We start from the raw sequence: 20,922 nt of genomic DNA on the forward strand, positions 1-20,922 counted from the left end.
AGATGTCCACACCAATCCTTCTGGTCAAGCCTCAACTTAGGAACAAATCATATGAATTTGTTCTGGTGTTGTCCACTGTTCCAAGTTTTCCTGCTATTAAGGTACATTCTTCCTAAATTTCTGTTTTTTTATAGGAAATACTTCAAGAGTTGCTCACTTAAGATCTGTTATTTCTTGTTCTCATCCAAAAGAGATGATATATCCAAAAGAAAAAAAGGTCATTTTAAAATTTACAGTCCAACAGGGACTTACTACTTGGTGCATGCAACAAAGAAAATACACCAAAGAGCATACAAACTATAGAAAATATCTAGTTATAAATTAAAAAGAGGGAAGAAAAAGTAGGAACAGAAGAATAGGAAAGAGTTGAAACAGCTTGTTAAAATTTTGCCATAAATGCTTTTGCTTTTGGATCTGAAAACTGCAACCGTTTTGAATCAAAATGCAGTCTATAAAAATAAAATTAAGCAATCCTTATCATTCACATGATTTTACCAAGTTTTCATTCTTAAGAAAATGTCATTTCTCTAAGTGAGAGTCTGGGTTTAATGCACATTTAACAGACTTGGAAAACCAACCCCACATTCCCTTTGTTGTGCACAAAGACTCCATGACGTCACCCTCCAATTTTACTGATGTGGGCAATATATTACACCCAGATACCAAGAGCTTTAACTGCCAACAGAATCTGCTTGACCCACTGGAATCAAATGATTTTACTAGAATAATTGTTTATCTCTACATGTGCCATCAAGGAAGGTGGCCAAAAGATACAGTTCAGAGAGGGGGAAAAAAAAAAAAAAATCAGTTTGCGGAAATATACAGTTCACATGTTCCCATTTTGCTTAAAAGCATTTACAAAAGCAACTTGGAACATATCTGTGTGTGTGTGTGTGTGTATGCGTATGTGTGAGTGCGCGCGTGCGCGCATGTGTGCACATGCACTTACATGTGCAAAGAGACAAACAATGCTACCCCAGGTGTGGGGAAGGGGTGAGCACATACACTTTTCACTGAATACACTTATCTGTGAGGCTAGATTAGATCAGAAAAGCAAAACCAAAAGCCCTGGGCATGGACTTGTCATGTAAACATGTTGATCTGCACTGCACTTTAGAGTTTACAAGGCCCTTGGAAAGCCTGCCCCTTCCCCTGCCATCAAAGCTCCCAGCAGAATACCTGCACCTCACCTCGGCATTCCACGTCGGGATCTCCCCAGAAGAGTTCCTGACACTCGCTGCAGGTGCGGCCTCCAAATCCTGGCATGCACTGGCACTGTCCTGTGAACTGCGGCCAGAAATAGATTGTGGTCAAGTAGCTTCAGGGCAGAAGCCAGTTGTCACTTTTCCCCGCTAGCTGCCAGGTAGAAGTGGACTGAGCTGTCTGCCTGAAAAGGCCTGCACATGCTCTCTGAGGAGAGGCTCGACCCTCCAGCTCAGGTGCCAGCACATCCTATCTGCTCTCCTGAAACAGTGCTGAAGCAGGTCCATAGCATGGTACAACTGATTTACACATTTCCTCACGCTTTTCTTTTTTCTTCCTTTTTTCTGAAGGATTTTGCTAAGTTGCTAAGGCTGGCCTCAAACTTGTGATCCTCCTGCCTTGGCCTCCAGAGTCATTAGGATTATAGGCCTGGCTTCTTTCCTGTTATCCTCACAGATCAACACTAATCTTAGGCCATCTGACTCACTTGACTTAGCAGCATGTCATTCTTGGCATGTGTGAATAAACAATAAGACTCTGCAATGTTGGGTATGGCTATTTGGTTCCTTTGAAGCTGAGTAAGAAAAAAGTCTTATTTGGGGGTCAGATAAGGAAGTGGGAGGAGAATAATAGAAGAATGCAGGAACTTTGGATTGTGTAGAGGGAAATGAGGGGAGGGGAGGGGGCGGTGGAATGAAAGATGGTGGAATGAGATAGACATCATTACCCTATGTACATGTATGATTACATGAATGGTGTGAATCTACATCTGTGCACAACCACAGAAATGAAAAGCTATACTCCATTGTGTACAATGAATCAAAATGCAGTCTATAAAAATAAAAAAAGGAAGTGGCACACTTTTACCCACTCAGGTGAGTCTGCATCTGCAGTGGGGCACTGTAATGAAATGCTATGGATGCATCAGATGAGGACTCTGCAGAATTATGTCACCTTAGCCAAGAAGGGGACAAGGGCTGACAGCCAGCTCATGCAGTGTCTGCCAGCTTGTGTGTTATGTTGGCCTTTCAACAACTGGGGCAAAACTACCTGATGGGCTAGCTGTCACCTAGGCTCATTAAATCCTCACTCCTCTGCCACAGTCCCTTACCTCATTACAAGATGGCCCAAAGGAATGTGCAGAATTGCAGTCACATGGGTCACACCCGGTCCCGCTGGCCAGCTGCCAGGTATTGGGTGCACAGCGGTCACAGTTCTGCCCGATCACATTAGGAAGACACAAGCACTGACCAGTGGCTTTGTCACACTGACAGTCAGAGCCATTACAGTGCTCCTGCACAGTGCCTAGGTAATTGCAGACACACTCTGAAAAAGAACAGCGTGATCAGATTTACCTATGATTACATTCACAAATATACAGGCATGCAGACGCTGGGTACCTCTAATCAGCAAAGACTTTCCCTCTCCAGATCTCAATCTTGACAGGCAAGAAGGAAAGGAGGCAATTTAAAAAAACATCTAAAATTACTGCTCTTTAGAAGTTTTATGATATGCTACACCATTCTGACATTTCTCAGGCAAATGACATATTTGCACAATGCACAATGACAGATTTTGCCTCAGAGTATTTTCAAGATATACAAATTCAATAAGCTGCTGGTGAAACATTTTAAAATTGAAGACTTTATTGGAAATTTAAAAAGATATATGCCAGCAGGAAGAGAGATATCTCATAATTTAAAGTTCTTGGCAGGAAAATGCAGTAATGAACATGTCAGAAGGAAGAGGTAGAAAGAAGCCCTTTAAGCTAGTAAGGCTTGAAAGAATCCAGTCCTGCTGGTCCCCAACATTCCATGCAGGTTTGTATGAATGACAGTGGCCTGGGGGCTTTGCAGCAGCAGAAAAGGCTCTGACTGATTTCTTGATAAGAGAGAAATAAAATATGGAAGATTTTAGAGATGTTTCTCCCCTTTACTAAGCTGGAAGGCTCTGCTCCATTAATGATGCTAGAAAAGGTGTGGCCTGCAGTGGGTATTTAGGATCTCCAAGTCCCATTTGGTCAGCAAGTTCACACACAGGTAGTGTGCCATTTATCATGGTCACAGCCAGTTTTCCCTTTGGTTTTCTCTCCCTGACACTAAGCCACATCTGGAGAGTCCACACTTGCCAGAAAATGATGTAATGCTAAAAACACAATTCAGTCTTTTTCACTGAAACTGAAATTTGACCCTTCTGAACTAATGTTTTCCCATGTAAAATAAACATGCAAATAAACCCCAATGATGAAGAGAACGGTGGCAATCATTTCAACCACGGGCAAAGAGAATGTGCATCTTACTTCTGCAGTCCTGCCGGAGGGCATCACCATAGTACCCAAATCGGCAGAGCTGGCAATGGTCCCCTTCCGTGTGGTACAGGCACTTGAGGCACCTTCCAGTCTCCTTGTCACAGGCTTCTGGGTCCGTTGTGTCAATGTTGTGGTGACAATGGCAAGGCTGACATGACCCCCCAACATCCGAGGGATTGCCAAAGAATCCTGAGGCACAGTCGTCACATCTGGAGCCTGGTGTGAAGAAAAAAAAAGCCTCAGACTTTCAGCTTGACTAAAAAGCCAGATCACAGTCCACCAATATTCCTGCCTCAAGGGCAAACCCCACTGCTTCATCCTCACTGTGCTATTGACAGAGCTTGGGACCATCACATCCTGAGGGAGAAGAACAGGCTTCTAGCTGCTAGGAGAGGGAAATATTTTGTGGTCTCTAATGCTGCTGCAGTGGCCTTAGAGGTCACAACAGGGCAAGAGAGTTCTAAGACTCTTAGCATGTGGGACTTTAGCTTTCTCATTAAAAATGGGTGGAGAAGGCTTGGAGCTAAAAAATGAAGAACAAGTAAAGGGTAACTTAATGTTAAAATCCTACCCCAAGAATTATATAAACTGAAAAATCACTGCACTTTCTTACACAATCTGAAAAATGGGATCCTCAGTGATAACCAATTTTCCTAAGAAATCCTTGAATCATAGGCTTATGTGAACCACACAAAAGTGTAGCTAGTATTGAATCACAGGTTCTGAGACTGAAATAAGAGGGAGCTTATTCTCATAATCAGCTAAATTCACTCAGTGTGAACAGATGATGTGATTATAATAAACAGTGAGGAATCATTCAGCTCTGACCAGCACAGCTATCTGCCAGTTTCCTGGATGATATTCTTTTCATCCTTCTGCCACCATCTGACCACCTCACTGCTCTGAGACACTTTGGCTAAGAGTTAGACAAGGGAAGGGAGAAACAAAAACTAAACTAATCTTCCTATTGTTTAAGAACAGAAAAAGGTTTCACAGGGTTTTGGGTGGATCTGAATGAACTTGATATCCTTGCCTCATATGGCCACTTACTCAGCTCCCCAGAGGAAGGGTTCCTGTGTGCACTTAATAACATTATTATCTTAGAGACTCAAGAATTACCTCTATCCACATGCCAACTTCCTTAACTTTTAATTAAGGCTTGTAAAAGTGAGCTTAACTAACTCACCATCACTTTCTCCTTAACAATGAATCAAAGACACACCCTTCCTCCGCTTTGCCTCCCAACATCGGTACAGGACTTACCAATATACCCAGGATCACAAACACAGGCAAGCTGTAGAGTAACAGGATCTTGGTAACAGCTCCTGGCAAACTGGCGTCCACTGCCAGGACCATCTGGGCAAGGGCAAGGGCGGCAGTGATCTCCTGACCCAATGATGGGGTCACCATAGTAACCAGACAAGCACCTGCAGTAGTCACAAGAGTGAGCCATGATCCAGTTGTAAGAAACCTGTTCCAAGAAAAGTCTTAGAAACTGTGTTCTGCCTGGGGACATTTTTCCCCCCATTCTTTGTGTTTCCACATGGAGATCTTTCTATTGAAACAGTGGTTTTCAAACTTGATCCCAATTAGGATCCCTTGAAGGGTTTGTCAAAACATAGCTGGGTGCCTCTCCTCAAGCTTCTGACTCAACAGGTCCCAGGTGGTGCTGATGCTACTGATGTGGGGACCAGTTGCAGAACTACTGCATTAGGATGATACCCTCACCTCACACAGCCTCTTGCTCACAGCTTTCCAGAGAAGGAGGTCCCATACGCTACCTGCCTGCCCCAAGCATGGGGTTCTGCTCCCTCTTTTCCCTAAGGAGTCAGTCTTTGTGACCGTGGCTTATATACCATGCCAGGGAGGAAGAACATGTTAGCAAGCCCATGGCGGCCACAGGTCTAAAATCACATCTGATCCAGCTTTTTACCAGTAAGAAAGCTGATAGGGATGCTCTGCAACTATGTGACTCCAGAGTCCACGTCTCACATGGTTCCAACTCGAGCAGCAATAAGGGATGTCATTTATTAACTCCCAAATCCAACAGGTCCAATCCTCTCAATTTATAGACAAGGGATCCATGGAGCCTGGATGATTTGCCAAGCTCATACACCTTGTTAGATAAATGAGCTATGATTTCAATTCAGCAAGGGATTCTTTCACTATGTCATGCAAATATCCTCAAGATAAATTCAGCCATCCTAGTTATACTTATAGGAAGTTGAACACTCAAACTCACCCAAATTTATAAAGCAAGTTAGAAGCAGAGCAGGGCCTACAACTCAGGTTTTAAGATTTCTAGTTCAGTGTGTTTTCTGTGTTTTGTTTTGGGGTGCTGGGGATTGACCCCAGGGACTTGCGGACACCAGGTACATGCTCTACCATGGCTGAGTCACATCCCCAGCCTGTCTTTCATGTGGTTTTTTTTTTTTTTTTTTTTTTGAGACAGGTAATATATTTTTTAAAGTGGGGAGAAAGAAGAAAGCTGTTCAGAGGAAATTAATCATGTATTTAACTAGATACAGAAATAATATATGAACATGGCTCCTTAATTATGTGTGAGGTGCTAAGAAATTCATAGTGATGCAATTTTGTAAAATGGTTTCTGAGGAAGTTTCTGGGGCTTTTCTGAGTGAAATAAAACCGAAGACATTCAACATCTCTAGTAATAAGAGAAATGCAAATCAAAAGTACCCTAAGATTCCATTGCACCCCAATTAGAATGACTATTATCAAGAATACAAGCAACAATAAATGTTGGCAAGGATGTGGGGAAAAAGGTACACTCATACATTGCTGGTGGGACTGCGAATTGGTGCAGCCACTCTGGAAAGCAATATGGAGATTCCTTAGATAACTTGGAAGGGAACAACCATTTGACCCAGCTATCCCACTCCCTGGCCTATACCCAAAGGACTTAAAATCAGCATATTATAGTGACACAGTCACATTGATGTTTATAGCAGCTCAATTCACAATAGCTAGATTGTGGAATCAACCTAGATGCCCTTCAACAGATGAATGGATAAAGAAACTTGTATATATACACAATGGAATATTATTCAGCCAAAAAGAAGAATGAAATTATGGCATTTGCAGGTAAAAGGATGGAGTTGGAGAATATCATGCAAAGTGAAATAAGCCAATCCCCCAAAACCAAAGGACAAATGATTTCTCTCATAAGTGATGATACATAACAGGGAAGGAGGTCAGGGAAGAATGGAGGAAGGATGGATTGTGTAGCGGGAAATGAGGGGTGGGAAGGGGGTCGGGGTAAGGAAAGATAATAGGATGAGACAAACATCATTACCCTATGTAAATACATGATTACACAAACAGTGTGACTCTACATCATGTATAACTAGAGAAATGAAAAGTTGTACCCTATCTGTATACAAATGAATAAAAAAAAATTAACAAAAACAACAACAAAAATAAATAAACATGTCATGACGAATAGAATGTTCATTTCCTGGCCCTCCCCCAAACTTCCTCCCCTCAAGAACAAACTTGAGCATTCAGTTTTAAATTTATGGGATTGAAACTTTGATCATCTGGGAATGAGAAAAAGAAGGATGAAAAATTGACTCAAACTAGACAGCAGAACTCCAAATATTGTAATAAAGGGTTGTCTTCCAAACCTAGGGCTAAAAAAATCTTTCCTTCTCCCACATCACTTCCTATTCTCTTAAAAAAAAAAAATTAAAACCCTTTGCCAATAAAACCCAAATCCAGCTGCAAATATCAACCAGTCTCTTCTCGCCCGATGCTCTTTCAAATCCATTCCAGTACGTCTCACTGAAGCAGCACTGCAGGTAACAACCTTGTTGTCTATCTCTGTTCCCCATCCTCCTCCCTTCTTCTGGTTAATCTTACTTCTTCATCTATCTCTTTCTCATACTAGTTCTCCATCTCCCTCTGAATGATCAACAAAGAAAAAAATCTAGGGCAGAAAGCAAAAGATGACAGCAATATATTAATTTCCTACTTTCATCTCTGTGTAACTCTTTCCTTGTGTTCTTTTTATGGCACAATATTGTGATGACTGATTCCAAGGGCTAGTCGTTAGGCCTCCAAATTCTGAAATACCACTTCAGCATCAAGCCAAGAGTCATGTGTTTGCTTCATGAATGTTTAAATGCCTTAGGTTAACCACATGCTCAGTTTTTACTAACCATTTTTCATCTGATAAGCAACTCTGACACCCAAAGAAGTGCCTGCTGAAGTCTCACAAGTGACTGTGGAATGGATGGATATTAGGAGAGAATTTATTGACATGGAAAGGTGGAGACTATAATCCCCCTCAAAAGCAGCTTCTCGCAGTAACTTTGCATATCTTAATTAGTCATGAAAGGATAAATCAGTGTGTAGTTTTTCACCTGGACTATTTTTATCTATTGAACTAAATTGTTAATGTCACTGGAGGTACATGCTATGTCTACTCCTCCAGGGCTTGGGGTTCATAATAATTCACTTGCTAACTGGAGCACAGCTCTGCTTGTGCACATTTTATAAGTCTCCAGGAAACTGTGATTGCATAAAATGTTCTGAAAAACAAAGCTACTTAAAATGACTAATCCCATTTGGATTTGATTTCTCCTTTGACACAAATTAGGCACTAACATTTCACAACTCCATCTGAGGCCAGAATGTGCCGAAACGGAGACATGATTTCTTCTCAGACCTATGGTGAGGTGTAAAATGACTCCGTAAAGGCAGATTCACGGTGGTTTTGTTCTCTGCCACATCCCCAGCAATCGGCCTCTACCCGGCACACAGAAGGTATGAACTACATTCGTGCTGCATACGTGAATGGACTCCTGGGAAATGGCAAGGTGGTAAGAAATGCATGAGCCATGTGGAGCCCAGCAGAGATGAAGTCTGTGGTTTGTCTAAGGAAATGTTTCTCAGCCAAGGACGACATCGTTCTTATCTCAGGAGGGTGGCGTGCACATACCTCTCACAGTTGTGGCCTGTGGTGTAGTCCTGGCAGCCCAAGCACTCCCCGGTCACTGGGTCACAGTCATCGGCATGCCCGTTGCACTGGCAGGGCTGGCAACTTGGAAAGCCCCAGTACCCAGGTAAACATCGGTCGCACTGCCGAGCGTACACACCCTGGAAACAGTGGCACTGGCCAGTGACCGCATCGCAGAAGGCACTGACAGATCCTTGAGGATGGCAGTCACAAGCTGCAGAAAGAGGCCACCAAGAAAATGCCTTGAGAAACTCATTGAATGACAGAGAGACACAGAGAAGCACCCTTTTAAAATAAGCAAATTTGACTCCAGTTCACAATGTCCACGGGCTCACGTGATCGGCTTCAGCATCGCCTCCTGGAGCGATGGACACCCCCTCCCCCGCCCAGTACTGTGGCTCTAATCTGAACGCTTAACAGCGCTTCCCATACACCTACCTTTGCATCCGCTGGGGCCAAAGCCAAAGGTTCCCGGTGCACACCTGTCACAGGTTCTTCCGACCACATTTGGCCGACACTGGCACTGGCCTCCGCTGGGGTCACAGACAGAACTCAGGGAGCCCTGAGGGTCACATTCACAAGCTGCAGGGTGGAGAGAGGCCAGAATCTATGACATAAGCAGCAGCACCTCACACCTGCCTCTGAGCAGGTCCATTTCCTCTGTAGGCCCACCCCGGTCCTTGTCTCTTACTACTTTAGCTTATTCGGAATTCCCATTTCAAACAGTATCATTCCTACACTGAGTGGGAGAGAAGAAACAGGGTAGAGATGGCAGAGCAAACCAGTTTTTCCAGGCAGGCAGTCGTGAAGGCATTTCACCTGGCCTTCAGAGCTCAAATATCATAGGACATGAGACCTTTAGGGGCTGCTCTGACCTTTCACAGAAAAACAAATTTCTGTTATTTGATGCTCCTCTGACTCCACCCGACTCCCCTTCCTACCTAAGGACATGCAATATCCTTGTGGATTTTTCCCTAGTCACCTGCTGTTTGTATGTTTCCTAAACTTCGATTCCATCTTCAATGGTGCTATTAATTTTTGGTTGAATGCAGGGTCACTTTACCACTGACCTACAACCCCAGCCCTTTTTATTTTTTGAGACAGGGTCTTGATAAATTGCTAAAGTTGGCCTCAACTTGAGATCCTTCAGCCTCAGCCTCCTACGTTGCTGGGATTACAGGTGTACCACCACACCCAGTTTGATTACCAAAACACTACTTAAAATGAAGACAACCCCTCATAGAAACCATCTCCCTCGCACGAACACGGAGCCACAGGACCTGCACTCCAGTGCACCTCTGATGCCAAGCACACTCAGGGCAGGAAGCAGCCGCTGCCCCAGCTGCCAGGCTACAACCTACCCAGGCCCATTTGATGTAACAGGGCGGAAATGCTGAAGATGATGTTTCTGCAGACGTCAGTCATGGGTGTCTTCACGACACTTCTGCTGTTCTCCAGACACCGGTATCTTTGAAAGGTTTCCCAGACACTGTTGGTGACCCCATCTCCTGAGCCTCCCGTGGTGAAAATGTCCAGGGATTTACAGTAAGGCATGAGAACAAGCTGCCAAGGAAGGAGAACAGCAAAAAATCCTGATGGCTGTGTCCACATGGTCAGTTAAAGCAGGTAAACAGATAAAGCTCGCAAGGCCTCTTTGGTTCCTGAACGGAAGAAAATCTGACTCATGAAGTCAAGTGAAATCCCTCCTGTTCTTGAATGTTCTAGCCAGGAAAAGTTTAGATATACTTTACATAGCACAATGGATTTTGAAATGCTAGTGTTCAAGACACTTCCTATTTTGGGATAAAGGCAGTTTAAATGGATCCTTTCCAGCAGGTGGAATTTTATAAGCAAGGTGACCTTGGAGGCAAGAAAGAATGATCTACTTTACCTTTTCCTGGGTGCTACCCAAAAAAAACCTCAAGGAAGCATTTGGGCACTTTTTTTTTTGGTACTAGGGGTTGAACCCAGGGTGCTTAACCACTGAGCCACATCCCCAGCCCACATATATATATATTTTTAAGCATTCACTGGTCCATTTTTTTTTATAACTTTATTTTATGTGGTGCTGAGGACTGAACCCAGCGTTTCACACATGCTAGGCAAGCACTCTACCACTGAGCTACAACTGCAGTCCCCCTCTTTACCTTTCATTTATATTATATTTCATTTGTCTTGCTAAGTTGCTTAGGGCCTTGCTAAGTTGGTGAGGCCGGCTCTGAACTTGTGATCCTCTTGCCTCAGCCTCCCAAGCCACTGGGATTCAGGTGTATGCCACCCCGCCTGGCATTTGGACACTTTTGTGTGTGTATATGGTAGTGTGAACCGAACCCAGAGGCACACTACCACTGTGCTACATTCCCAGCCTTTTTGATTTTTCATGTTGAGACAGGGTCACGCTAAGCTGCCCAGGGGGACCTCGAACTGGACATCCTCCTGCCTCACTCCACTAAGTAGCGGGGATTCCTGGTGGGCACTACTGCACGTGGCTCAGTCCAGGCTTTCCTGGGTGTGTCAGGAGTGGCCTGGCACTTACTGAATCAATGAGCGTGTAGGGGCTCTCCACGTCGGTGTCGGAGGAGGTGTACTGGGGCAGCTCCAGCCGCACCGTGTAGTTCATACCCTTCTCAAAGCACACGGGGCGGGGAAGGACGACATATCTGCCACGGACCACAGAGGAAAACAACAACAAACAGCCCTTAAGCATCCAAAACATAAACATTAGAAGGAAAAATGAAAGCTCTAGGGTGACAATTCCAAAGGAAGCAAGTCAACAGTCAATGTCTGGCTCTCAAACAGTCACTACCCCTTGCAAGACTAGAAAAAAAAAAATTTTTTTTTAAATTTTAGTTAGTTCTGTTGAGCTACAAACCACTGTCACACTGACCTTGAGCCTGGCGGTAACGACACCACCTGGTTGTCATCATCGGGAACAGTGTTACCACACCGGCTGCTGGTTGGAATCTTCCCAGGTCGCAGTACTGTGATGACAGCTTTTTCCCAGTGATCGGGTAGCTAGAATAGGAAACAAACAATCGAGAGGACCATCTGCATTAGCCCACCGCTGCCTTGTCTGTTTATAAAGACCTCTCTAAACCCATCATTTGCCAAGTTTAAATAGAAAACACAGTTGCTTCTCCTCCCTCTTACCACTTCCTCTGCTATTGCCCCAGTTCCAACCCTAATCCCTTCTCTCTGGATGCTGAAACACCCCCGCCCTGAGACCCTCCCTGCTTCTTCCCTTATGGCCCACTTTCAAGTCCCAGTGGCGATAATCCCCTGCTCACAATCCTTCGAGCTTCCTGCAACTATACAGCCCACATTCTTTACTGAGCCTGGCATCCTCCTAACAGCAGCTCCAGCCATACCCCTCATCTCACCCAGAGGAATGATTCCCAAAAAACTCTTTTCTTTACTCACACTATTCCTTTCTTTCATTTGTACTAGTTTATAAAAATTCCATCCAAACATTAAGGCTTAGATCCCTTTTTTTTTTTTTTTTTTTTTTTTGGTACCAGGGATTGAATTCAGGGGCATTCAAACACTGAGCCACATCCCTAGCCCTATTTTGTATTTTATTTAGAGACAGGGTCTCACTGAATTGCTTAGGGCCTCACTAAGTTGCTGAGGCTGACTTCAAACTGTGACCCTCCTGCCTCAGCCTCCCAGGCTGCTGTGATTACAGGCGTGTGCCCCTGTGCCCAGCTAGATCCAATTCTTTAGGACACATTTTGGCAGCCTCTGGCTCAGCCTGGCTGGTGTGACCCCCTCCATCTTCCGGCACCATTTTCACCTCTGCTGCCTCCCACCGTCATCTCTAGTCCTTCCGTACAGTGAGGGGAATGAGACCACCTTTGGGCAGACAGGCCCATGGGGTTTCCTCAACTCGGCTAGGTTAAGCGCTTAACCAGAAATTACTAAATGAAACTGGATTCAAGAAAAATGTACATTTTAACTTTGCAGAGGAGGATAGCAAAGAGGCTGATCTGTTCCAAAACAAATGCCATATCTCATAGAAATCGCTAGTCCCTGTAGAAGTACTGTTTTCCACCAGTGCCCCCTCCACCACCCCACCAACAGTCCACGGAGGCGTTTATTCACCTGTGGCTCATAGCGAATTAGGATGTCGTACTCCATGGAATACGGTATGTTGTCAATGAAAAACTCCAAATAAGCCCCCTCGGGCACACGGACAAAGCCAGCTCCAGTCCAGGATGGAATCCGGTCCTGGATGTACTGCCGTTCCACCACACTGACTCCCTGGGGACAAGGGCAACAGTAGTATGCTTTATATGATATGGAATTTAATTTCATTTCACAAAGAAACCCAAAGCCACCGAAAGATTCAAAACTATGGCTCATGTCTATTCTTCAGTCACAAATTTCCCAGTAGGTTGTATAAAGTTTTTGAAACATAGGCAGGTAATGGATTTCTTTTTAGTTTTGTGGCTGGAAGTCTTGGATCACTTGGGATGGAATTCAAAAGGTTGGGATATAGCTTGTTTGATATAAACAGGAGAATACACATAGAGGAAAAGAATATCCCAAGTGCTGTGACAAGCAAGTCTAGGAGGGATCCAGAGAATCATCTCTGCTCGACAAGGCCAGTCTAATGTCTAGTGATTTCTCTCTCTCTCATTGGCATTACTTTTAGGCTCTAAGTGCAAGGAAATAAACTTCATATGCTGACGGGTGCTTGCTGATTACTGATGAGTCAAATCTGATGTCCATTCACAAGGTTGTTATACAACACCTGTGGCTGGTCATCTTCAAAGATGGCCACCATCAATTCTTTTATTCCCTGTATTTGTATACAGCTTTAAACAACAAGACAAACAAACTACATTATGCTCTCTGTGACTTTGTTGACTGTGTGACCAATAGAATGTCAGCAAATGATATTTTGGGACTTTTGAGTCCAGGTCTCAAGAGATCTGGCAGCTTCTGCTTCCTCTTTCCTGGAAGCCAGAGGCCAGTGAAGAAGTCTCAATGTCCTCACCCCACCATGCTAGGAGGAAGTTCAAAAGACCTGCTTGGAGAAGTCATGTGGAGAGAAATGCCCATCCAGACCCCAACTGCTTCAGCCATCTCAGCTGAAGTCTAGACATAGTTTTAAATCACTACATTTTGGGATGATAAGTGAAAAAAGTCTGAGTATATATGATGCCCAATATAATTTTGGAGCACATATAGAGAGAAAAATGGAGGAAAACTTTTTATTACAATGACAAATTTCTTCAATGCACCAACCAAAAGCCTTATTAGTGAATGCTCCAAAGTCCATTTGTGAATTACAAATTGACTCAGCTTTAAATATAGACTATTTTCAAAAAGGCACATCCCCACCCTTATTTTGTCAATACAAAAGCTACAAAAATGCTTCATAAATGGCCTCTATGCAGAGCACATATGTGCAATAACCACCCTCCAAAATGCTGCTTTGTCCACCTGCCACGCACTCCCCTACTTACAGGCCCCAAACTGGCTTCCTCCGCTTCATAGAGGTAATGATCCAAGGTGGTGAAGTAGTAACCGGATTCCACCCCGTCACACTGCCGTCCAATCATGTGAGGCCGACAGGAGCACTGGCCTGACTCTGCAGAGCAACTGCAGGGAGGAGCCAAGTCAGCTGTGTTTGCCATACGCATGAACTGGTTCATTGCAAGCTGGTCTGTACTTGCCATTAAACATTATGGGGCGGGGGTAAAAGGTTTATGTAGAATTTTATTTCCTTCACAAAACAAAAATATGTGGGGAAAAAAATAATGCCTATGAATGAATCCCAAACTCAGAAGCATGATGATGAAACCTCTTTTCAGTTTTACTTTCTTTCTCTCTTCACTTATATGCTCCACCCTTGTTGAGATTTTCTGTAGACACCACACACTTTCTTGCTTTGGTATCTTTTATATTTGCTTTATTTCCAATGTAAACTCTTTACTGAGCCTCAGATCCAAATATCCAACTCCATGAAGGGCATCTCCAACTTGATTATCCCAGAGGCACCCCAAACCAAAGGATTCAAAATGGCAGCACTCAATCCTTCCCATGTTCTCTACTGGGTGAAGCACTCCCACCCTCCGACTGAGTCAACTAAGGTGAATATTTAGAAGGTATTCTACAGATTCTTTCTTCATATCTAAATAAACACACACACACGCAGAAGACATGTTTGGGTAACCCTAAGATGGCAGCTGGCGTTGAGCCAAGAGGTGGTGCATAGTGTTAACACGGTGTGATCTACTTTTGCCTGATTAGTTAATGTCTCCTTTGTGCTAGTGGTCAACAGATATTCCTCATTCTTTCTTGATTGGTACCGAGGTGCGTGCTTCAATTGTGCTAATCCTAAGCTGACTGGCTGCCTTAGGTATATAAGACACACCTATAGGAAACACCACGGATAGCCGGATAAGCACAGAGAAGCAGCACCTCTGATAGATCACAGAAGGCAGATGGCAGATCACAGAAGAAGCACCTCTGATAGTACACACCTTTAGTTTGCAGGATGCAGGACTCTAAGAAGATATAGATCTCTGAAAGTATAGCAAGTCTCTTTTCCTGATAAGCAAAGTCTCTCTCTCTCCTCTCAAAGACTCTTTCTCTCTTATGCAAAGCCTTTCTCTCTCTCTCCCCTTAAAGCCTCTCTTCCCCTATAAGCTAGGGAACAAGCAAGAAAGCAGCGCACTAAAGAGAAAGATAGTAGAAGTAGTTCGTTTCCAGTCCACCTCCAATAAATACCCGCGCAATTGTTGCTGCAGGCGATAACAATATCCATGGATTTGTTGCCGCGGGTGGCAACAACACAAGTTAAGTTGTGGTTTGAAATTGTTACTTTAAACCCATTCCCAAACACCCTTTTATCTTTTTTTCTTTATCATCTCTGAAAGTTCACCTGAAATCAGGTATCACTGGAAGATGTAACATTCAGAGGTTTGTTTAAAATGTCCCAAATGGCAGTCACCGTTCAGAGGAAGACCACTTCCTGTGTGTTACGTCATTATCCCACAGGAATAGGAATCCTGAATGCCCTGTGACCAGTTCCTGGGAGAGGAAAGCCGGTTCCCATTGGGAACCAGGGCTCTTTTGGCACAGGCCGCCACCAACAGCCATTTTCAGAAATTCGGTCATCAGACATTACATCATATGGACAAAACAAAATCCTCTTTTCCTCCCCCACAGATGTTTACCAAGGAAACAAATGACCAAAACATGAAACACTGAGGAAGAAAACAACTAGATCCTTCTGGAGCAATTATGAGACAAGAGAACAAAGGCGAGGAGGAAGATGCCCGACAGGCTCCCAGGGCTGCCTTCCCCTGCGGAACAGCTCCCTACGAGGCAACTCCAGGAGAAACAAATTCTCCTCACACTTCTCTATGGTCACAAGCCTTGGTGACTTTGTGACAGATGAGAATCATCCTCATTGATGAGCAGGGCTCTGAATCTACACCAGCTGCTTTGGTGAGCACCTTCCTGTGGCTCTACCTGCCCCTACAGCTCCTGGAACCCAGCACTCTGCTGGGCTCGTTTCTGTATTTCCAGCCATGGACGAGGCATTTCCATGGTCTGTCCAACTGCCCTCTGTGCTAATTCATCTTGTCCCAAACTGTCCGTCGCCTCTCACATCAACTTTTTTTTTTTTTTTTTCCCACACCAACTTCTTATCCTCACCTTTGCTACTTCTGTCAGCAGATTTTGAAATTTTCTGTCGGTGCAAGTGATCTATAACCTTCTCTTTTATCCCAATATTCAAATCTTCTTTCAAAACATCTCAACTTAGCAGCCTCTTCTGGTTGTCACTGTGACTGTCCTCGCCTGCTGCTGTAGCAGCTTCATAAACTGACTTCTCAACCCTTCTCCATCTTTAGTTTGTCCAGTTTACCACCACCCAACCTGCCTTCCCATTGCACTGTTTACATCTTTCCACAAAACCCAGTTGTTTCCCCTGTATCGTATTATATTCAAGTCGTGAGGCTTCTGCCAGGCTTTCTGCAGCCTCCACAAACCAGTCACTGAAGACAACTGCTTCTCTTTCCGGCCCCACACTTAGCTTTCCGAGGAGCCACACTCCTCGTACTCTTCAACAAATATTTACTGAGCAAATATTGGTCTTGGAAGCTGCGCTTCCTGGCACCAGGACCCTCACATGGTCAACTTCCTGAGTCAATCCTCATACTTCCTTGGTAAGTCCATTTATTTCTCACTAAATTATATGCAGAAAGAGAAATGGGGCAAGGGGGCAGTGCCCGTCCTAAGGAACTCAGAGTCTAACTGGGGAGATAAACAATAAAGCAATTAACCAATGTAGTAAGAACTCTACAGAACCACGAGCAGAGCACTCTGGGTACCAAGGAAGTTGCCATTCATCCAACTGAGGAGACTGAAGAGGTTTCAGGAAACACATGGCACTGAAACTTGGAAAGGATTTTTGACAATAGCAAGGTGCAGTAGCACAGCCTGTAATCCCAGTAAGTCAGAAGGATGAAGCAGGAGGAACGCAAGTTCAAAGTCAACCTTAGGAACTTAAATTAAAACACGGGCTAGGGACGTGGCTCGGGGTAAAGAGCCACTGGGTTCAATCTCTGGCATCAAATTAAAAATAAAAGTAGTTTTGACAGGAAGACAGGCAGGAATGACAAGAACAAAGGGCATGATGGAGGAAAGTGAGCAGAGATGGCTGAGATCAGACCAGATCATCACAATGCCACCCTTCTTCCTATCTATGTCTTTACCTCCTTTTCATTTCAGCCAGAAAGAAGCCCTCTCCATCCACCTACCACACCTTTCAAACCTTCATCAGCTTTCACAGCTGGTGATCCAATCTGACCTGATCCACAGTGAAGAACAGGTTACAGATAACCTATTGTTGTTCAAGTAATAACAAGAAGTCACATCTGGTGGAAACAGTATACTTATTATATTTTCCACAAATCTTCTTGTTAAATAGATACAGGTTCAATTCTTTGAATCAATAAGGCAGAATAATGACAGGATAAAATAAATAAAGCTCTGGGGTAGGCAGTGTGTCAGCCTCCAAAGATGCCTACATCCTTTTCTATGGAATCTGAGGATATGTGACCTTATGGCAAAAGGGACCTTGCAGATGTGATTAAGGTTAAGGACTTTGAAATGAGGAGATGATCATGGATTATCTGGGTGGGCTCCATCTTAGCACATGTTCTCAAAGGTGGGAGAGGCAGGTAGAGAAGTGAGTCAGAGAGCTGTGACATGAAAAGGATCTGACCCACCATGGCCTTAAGATGAAGGGAGGGGCTCTGAACAGCTTCTAGAGGCTGGGAATGGCCCTTTGATGACAGTCAGCAAGAAAATGGATTCTGCCAACAACCCAAATAAGCAAGAAACAAATTCTACCTTACTATAGCCTTAGAATGCCATGTGGTCCCACCAACATCTTGCTTTTAGTCCACTGAGACTGACCTGAACTGTAAGGTAATAAATTTATGTTGTTTTCAGTCACTAAAGTATGGTGATTGGTCATGGCAGCAATAGAAAACTAATACAGGCCCTGTGTTTTCCTAATAGGTGAAGACAGATTTTTTTAAAAAACATGGACTTCTCATAAATACAAAAATGAGCAGCATTTAAAAATTCTATTGCAAGAGTTTTTAACTTAAACAGTTAATGAGCAAGGAAAATACAATTTCAACTTTTCTTTATTAAGGAATTAGGTGGAAAAAAAAAAAGTGCAGACAGCACCATTCATAATAGTCGGCCACTCTGCTGTCATCTCCTACTTCTGATTTCAATTAAGAGTTGGTTCCACCCTGATTAGCAATTAGCACCATCCATTCTTTCCTGGGCAGCATCACCCTGCCACTCCAACTATACTAAGCTTGTTCTGGCATCCCTCGTATCAGGGCAATTGGCAAATGGTTAGATAAACCCTAACCGTTCAATACATTAATGAAAATGTCTATTAACTTTTGCTCTGATTTCGAAGTTGATAAATTTCAGTCCGCCATTTATTGAGCATCTACCTATCTCTGTGCTGAGTGTCATGGGAGATGTAAAAGCAACACACAATCTATCTAGGGAACTTCTCAACACACAAAAATTGTAATACAAGACGGAATAAAAAGTGGTAAAGAGATGCAAAAATAAGGTGCTGCTGAAACATCAAGAGAGGGCTGGGACATCAGTGTAGGAGGCAGAAATCTTCCCTAAAGTGGTGGGGGATCAGGTCAGAGAAGGAGGGCCTAGTTTAATTAAGGAAACCATTTTGAAGAATGCTGCAAAGATGTTTACCTTTTTCAATGTTTTTGAACATTTATATGTACTGTTTGCCTAGCAACCAGTGTCACTAATTCTTATTTATTAAAGCAGGCAATCTGCCAGGCACAATTTTATTAACCTGGCTTGAATTACATTACTTAAATTAGGTCTTCTTCAAATATTAAAAATTTCAGATTAGCTATGGACAGAATAGACATGATTACTAAGCTTTTACTGTACCACCAAAAATCCATTTGGCTGGCAATACATTTTAAATATGGAAAACTTCAAATGACTTCATTCTGTCCCTGGCTGAAGAAACTAAGGGTTGTTGGGGATCACATTTAGAGATTGCCTCACCTAAGAAATAAGTGCTTACTACATCTTAAAAAAACTATTTGCTTCTCAAATTCTTGGCATTTAGTTAACACCTACTATGTGCAAGGCAAAGTGAAGGAATTCTGTCAGGTAAAAGGTACTACTAGTGCTTACAACAAATTGAACATCCAGCAAATTCTTCCTGAGTGTCACTGATGCACTGAAATCTCCTAGTAGGAGTGGTGCTTTAGGAGACCAGGCCTCAGGGACACAAAGAAATTCCTCTCAGGGGAAAAGACTGGGGAAGAGTAACACCACTAGAGACTATAGAGTCACGGGACTGGAAGACATCTTTAAAGGTTCTTTTTTACCCCACCAAGGATGGTAACGTAAGTCTTATCAATCAAGCTACAACAATAAGAAGACTACTTGCTTTAAAATTTTTAACTAAAAGTTCTTTGCTTCACAAACTTTCGATGAACATGTTGTGAATTTTGTAAAATTTCACAGGAGATATAAAAGAGCGGGCCGGGGCAGTGCGTGGGTGGAGACAGGAAATGTGTGTGGAATAGAGAAAAAGAGGAAGGGAGTATAAAAAACAAAGCACTTAGGGTAAAGGAACATAGGACATTCCTGAGTTTAGGAAATAATTTGGAGAATTACACAGGCTCCTTCCATCTGCTTAAGGAGGGCTGTGGTGATCATAGTCCTCTATGGAGGAATCAGCGAGCCTCCTGGGAGTCACAGAGGACAGGAGACGGGATTCCATAGCAGACAGCAGCTGATCTTTCTTCCCTGCTTTTGACTTATCCTATCTGCCACCCTCTAGATGTTTTCTAAGAACAGAAACTCTCACTGGAGTTGCAGAGGCTACAGGCTACACTGAGTCTGCAGCACAATCTGGAAGGGAACAAACCCAAATAGAGAGGCCAAACAGAACATGTTCTTGCGACCCAAAACATCTCATTCCTTCTCAGTGGACTACCATGGTGTTGGGAAATAACCTTGTAAGAGAATTGAGTTTTGAATCCATGAAGCTTGCTCAATGAATTCAGCATGTTCTCTGTTCTCTGAGGGGAGATTCAGGATAAGGAAACATCTGTTGATTCTCTCAGCCATCACTTACACTGTCTCTACCAGATGTTCTGACTCTGATCCAGTGAGAGACCAAAATTCTCTGGGGCTCAAAGGCGGTTTATTAAACGCCCACAAATTGAGCACCTTGCCAAATGTGTATTATGATAATTTTTGGTAGAGCTTCATGCTCCTTCTATTCAAGGAATACCAGCATATTTTAGTAACTAAAGAATTACTATAGGTAGTTTTTATTTTTGGATTTGGAAACTACAAAAAAAGAAAAACAAAATGAAAAGATCTTCTTCGTAAGTCAAAATAAGAATCTGTTTTCCATCTGTTAGATTGGCAAAAAATGTTTGATACCAGCTGTTTCTGGAGATGGGGAAAAGGTACTTTTATAATCCTTTGGTTGGAAAGTCAACTGGTATAATCTGCCTGGAACAATCTGACATTCTCTATTAAAACAAAAAAATGTGCATGTACTTTGACTTGGCACTTCTATTGTTGGTAACCTGGTCTATAGAAATACCTCCAAATATTCGTCAAGATGTATCTGCAAGTATATTCACTGCAACATTTTTAAAAAGCAAAAGAGATGAAAATAAATAAGCCATGGCATTTTCACATGTTAAAGTGCCAAAGAGTGATTGAAAAGAGATGAATGAATACATGCTGATATGGAAAACTTCTACACATGAAAAAGACCATGTTTCAGAATATCATACATATTTCTTTTTAAAATCCTGAGTAAAAGTAGAAAAAATGAGTTCATGATTTTCTTGAATTCACCTGTCAAAAAAAAAAA

At 43.1% G+C, this 20,922-nt stretch overlaps 1 protein-coding gene across 1 annotated transcript in view; it reads right to left on the reverse strand.

The window, feature by feature from the left end:
• The window catches only part of Lamb1 (laminin subunit beta 1), a 70,507-nt gene that overhangs the window by 25,158 nt on the left and 24,427 nt on the right, over positions 1 to 20,922 (reverse strand). Inside the window, exons 14-24 of the mRNA XM_047559858.1 lie at positions 13,961 to 14,096; positions 12,591 to 12,749; positions 11,377 to 11,504; positions 11,026 to 11,149; positions 9,851 to 10,052; positions 8,928 to 9,071; positions 8,472 to 8,703; positions 4,775 to 4,938; positions 3,503 to 3,727; positions 2,315 to 2,529; positions 1,191 to 1,287 (exon numbers count right to left, since the gene is read on the reverse strand). Coding sequence (XP_047415814.1) covers positions 1,191 to 1,287; positions 2,315 to 2,529; positions 3,503 to 3,727; positions 4,775 to 4,938; positions 8,472 to 8,703; positions 8,928 to 9,071; positions 9,851 to 10,052; positions 11,026 to 11,149; positions 11,377 to 11,504; positions 12,591 to 12,749; positions 13,961 to 14,096 — 1,826 coding nt within the window. The remainder of the gene's footprint in view (positions 1 to 1,190; positions 1,288 to 2,314; positions 2,530 to 3,502; positions 3,728 to 4,774; positions 4,939 to 8,471; positions 8,704 to 8,927; positions 9,072 to 9,850; positions 10,053 to 11,025; positions 11,150 to 11,376; positions 11,505 to 12,590; positions 12,750 to 13,960; positions 14,097 to 20,922) is intronic.

The sequence above is a fragment of the Sciurus carolinensis genome, chromosome 8 (assembly GCF_902686445.1).
Source record: "Sciurus carolinensis chromosome 8, mSciCar1.2, whole genome shotgun sequence".
NCBI lineage: Eukaryota > Metazoa > Chordata > Mammalia > Rodentia > Sciuridae > Sciurus > Sciurus carolinensis.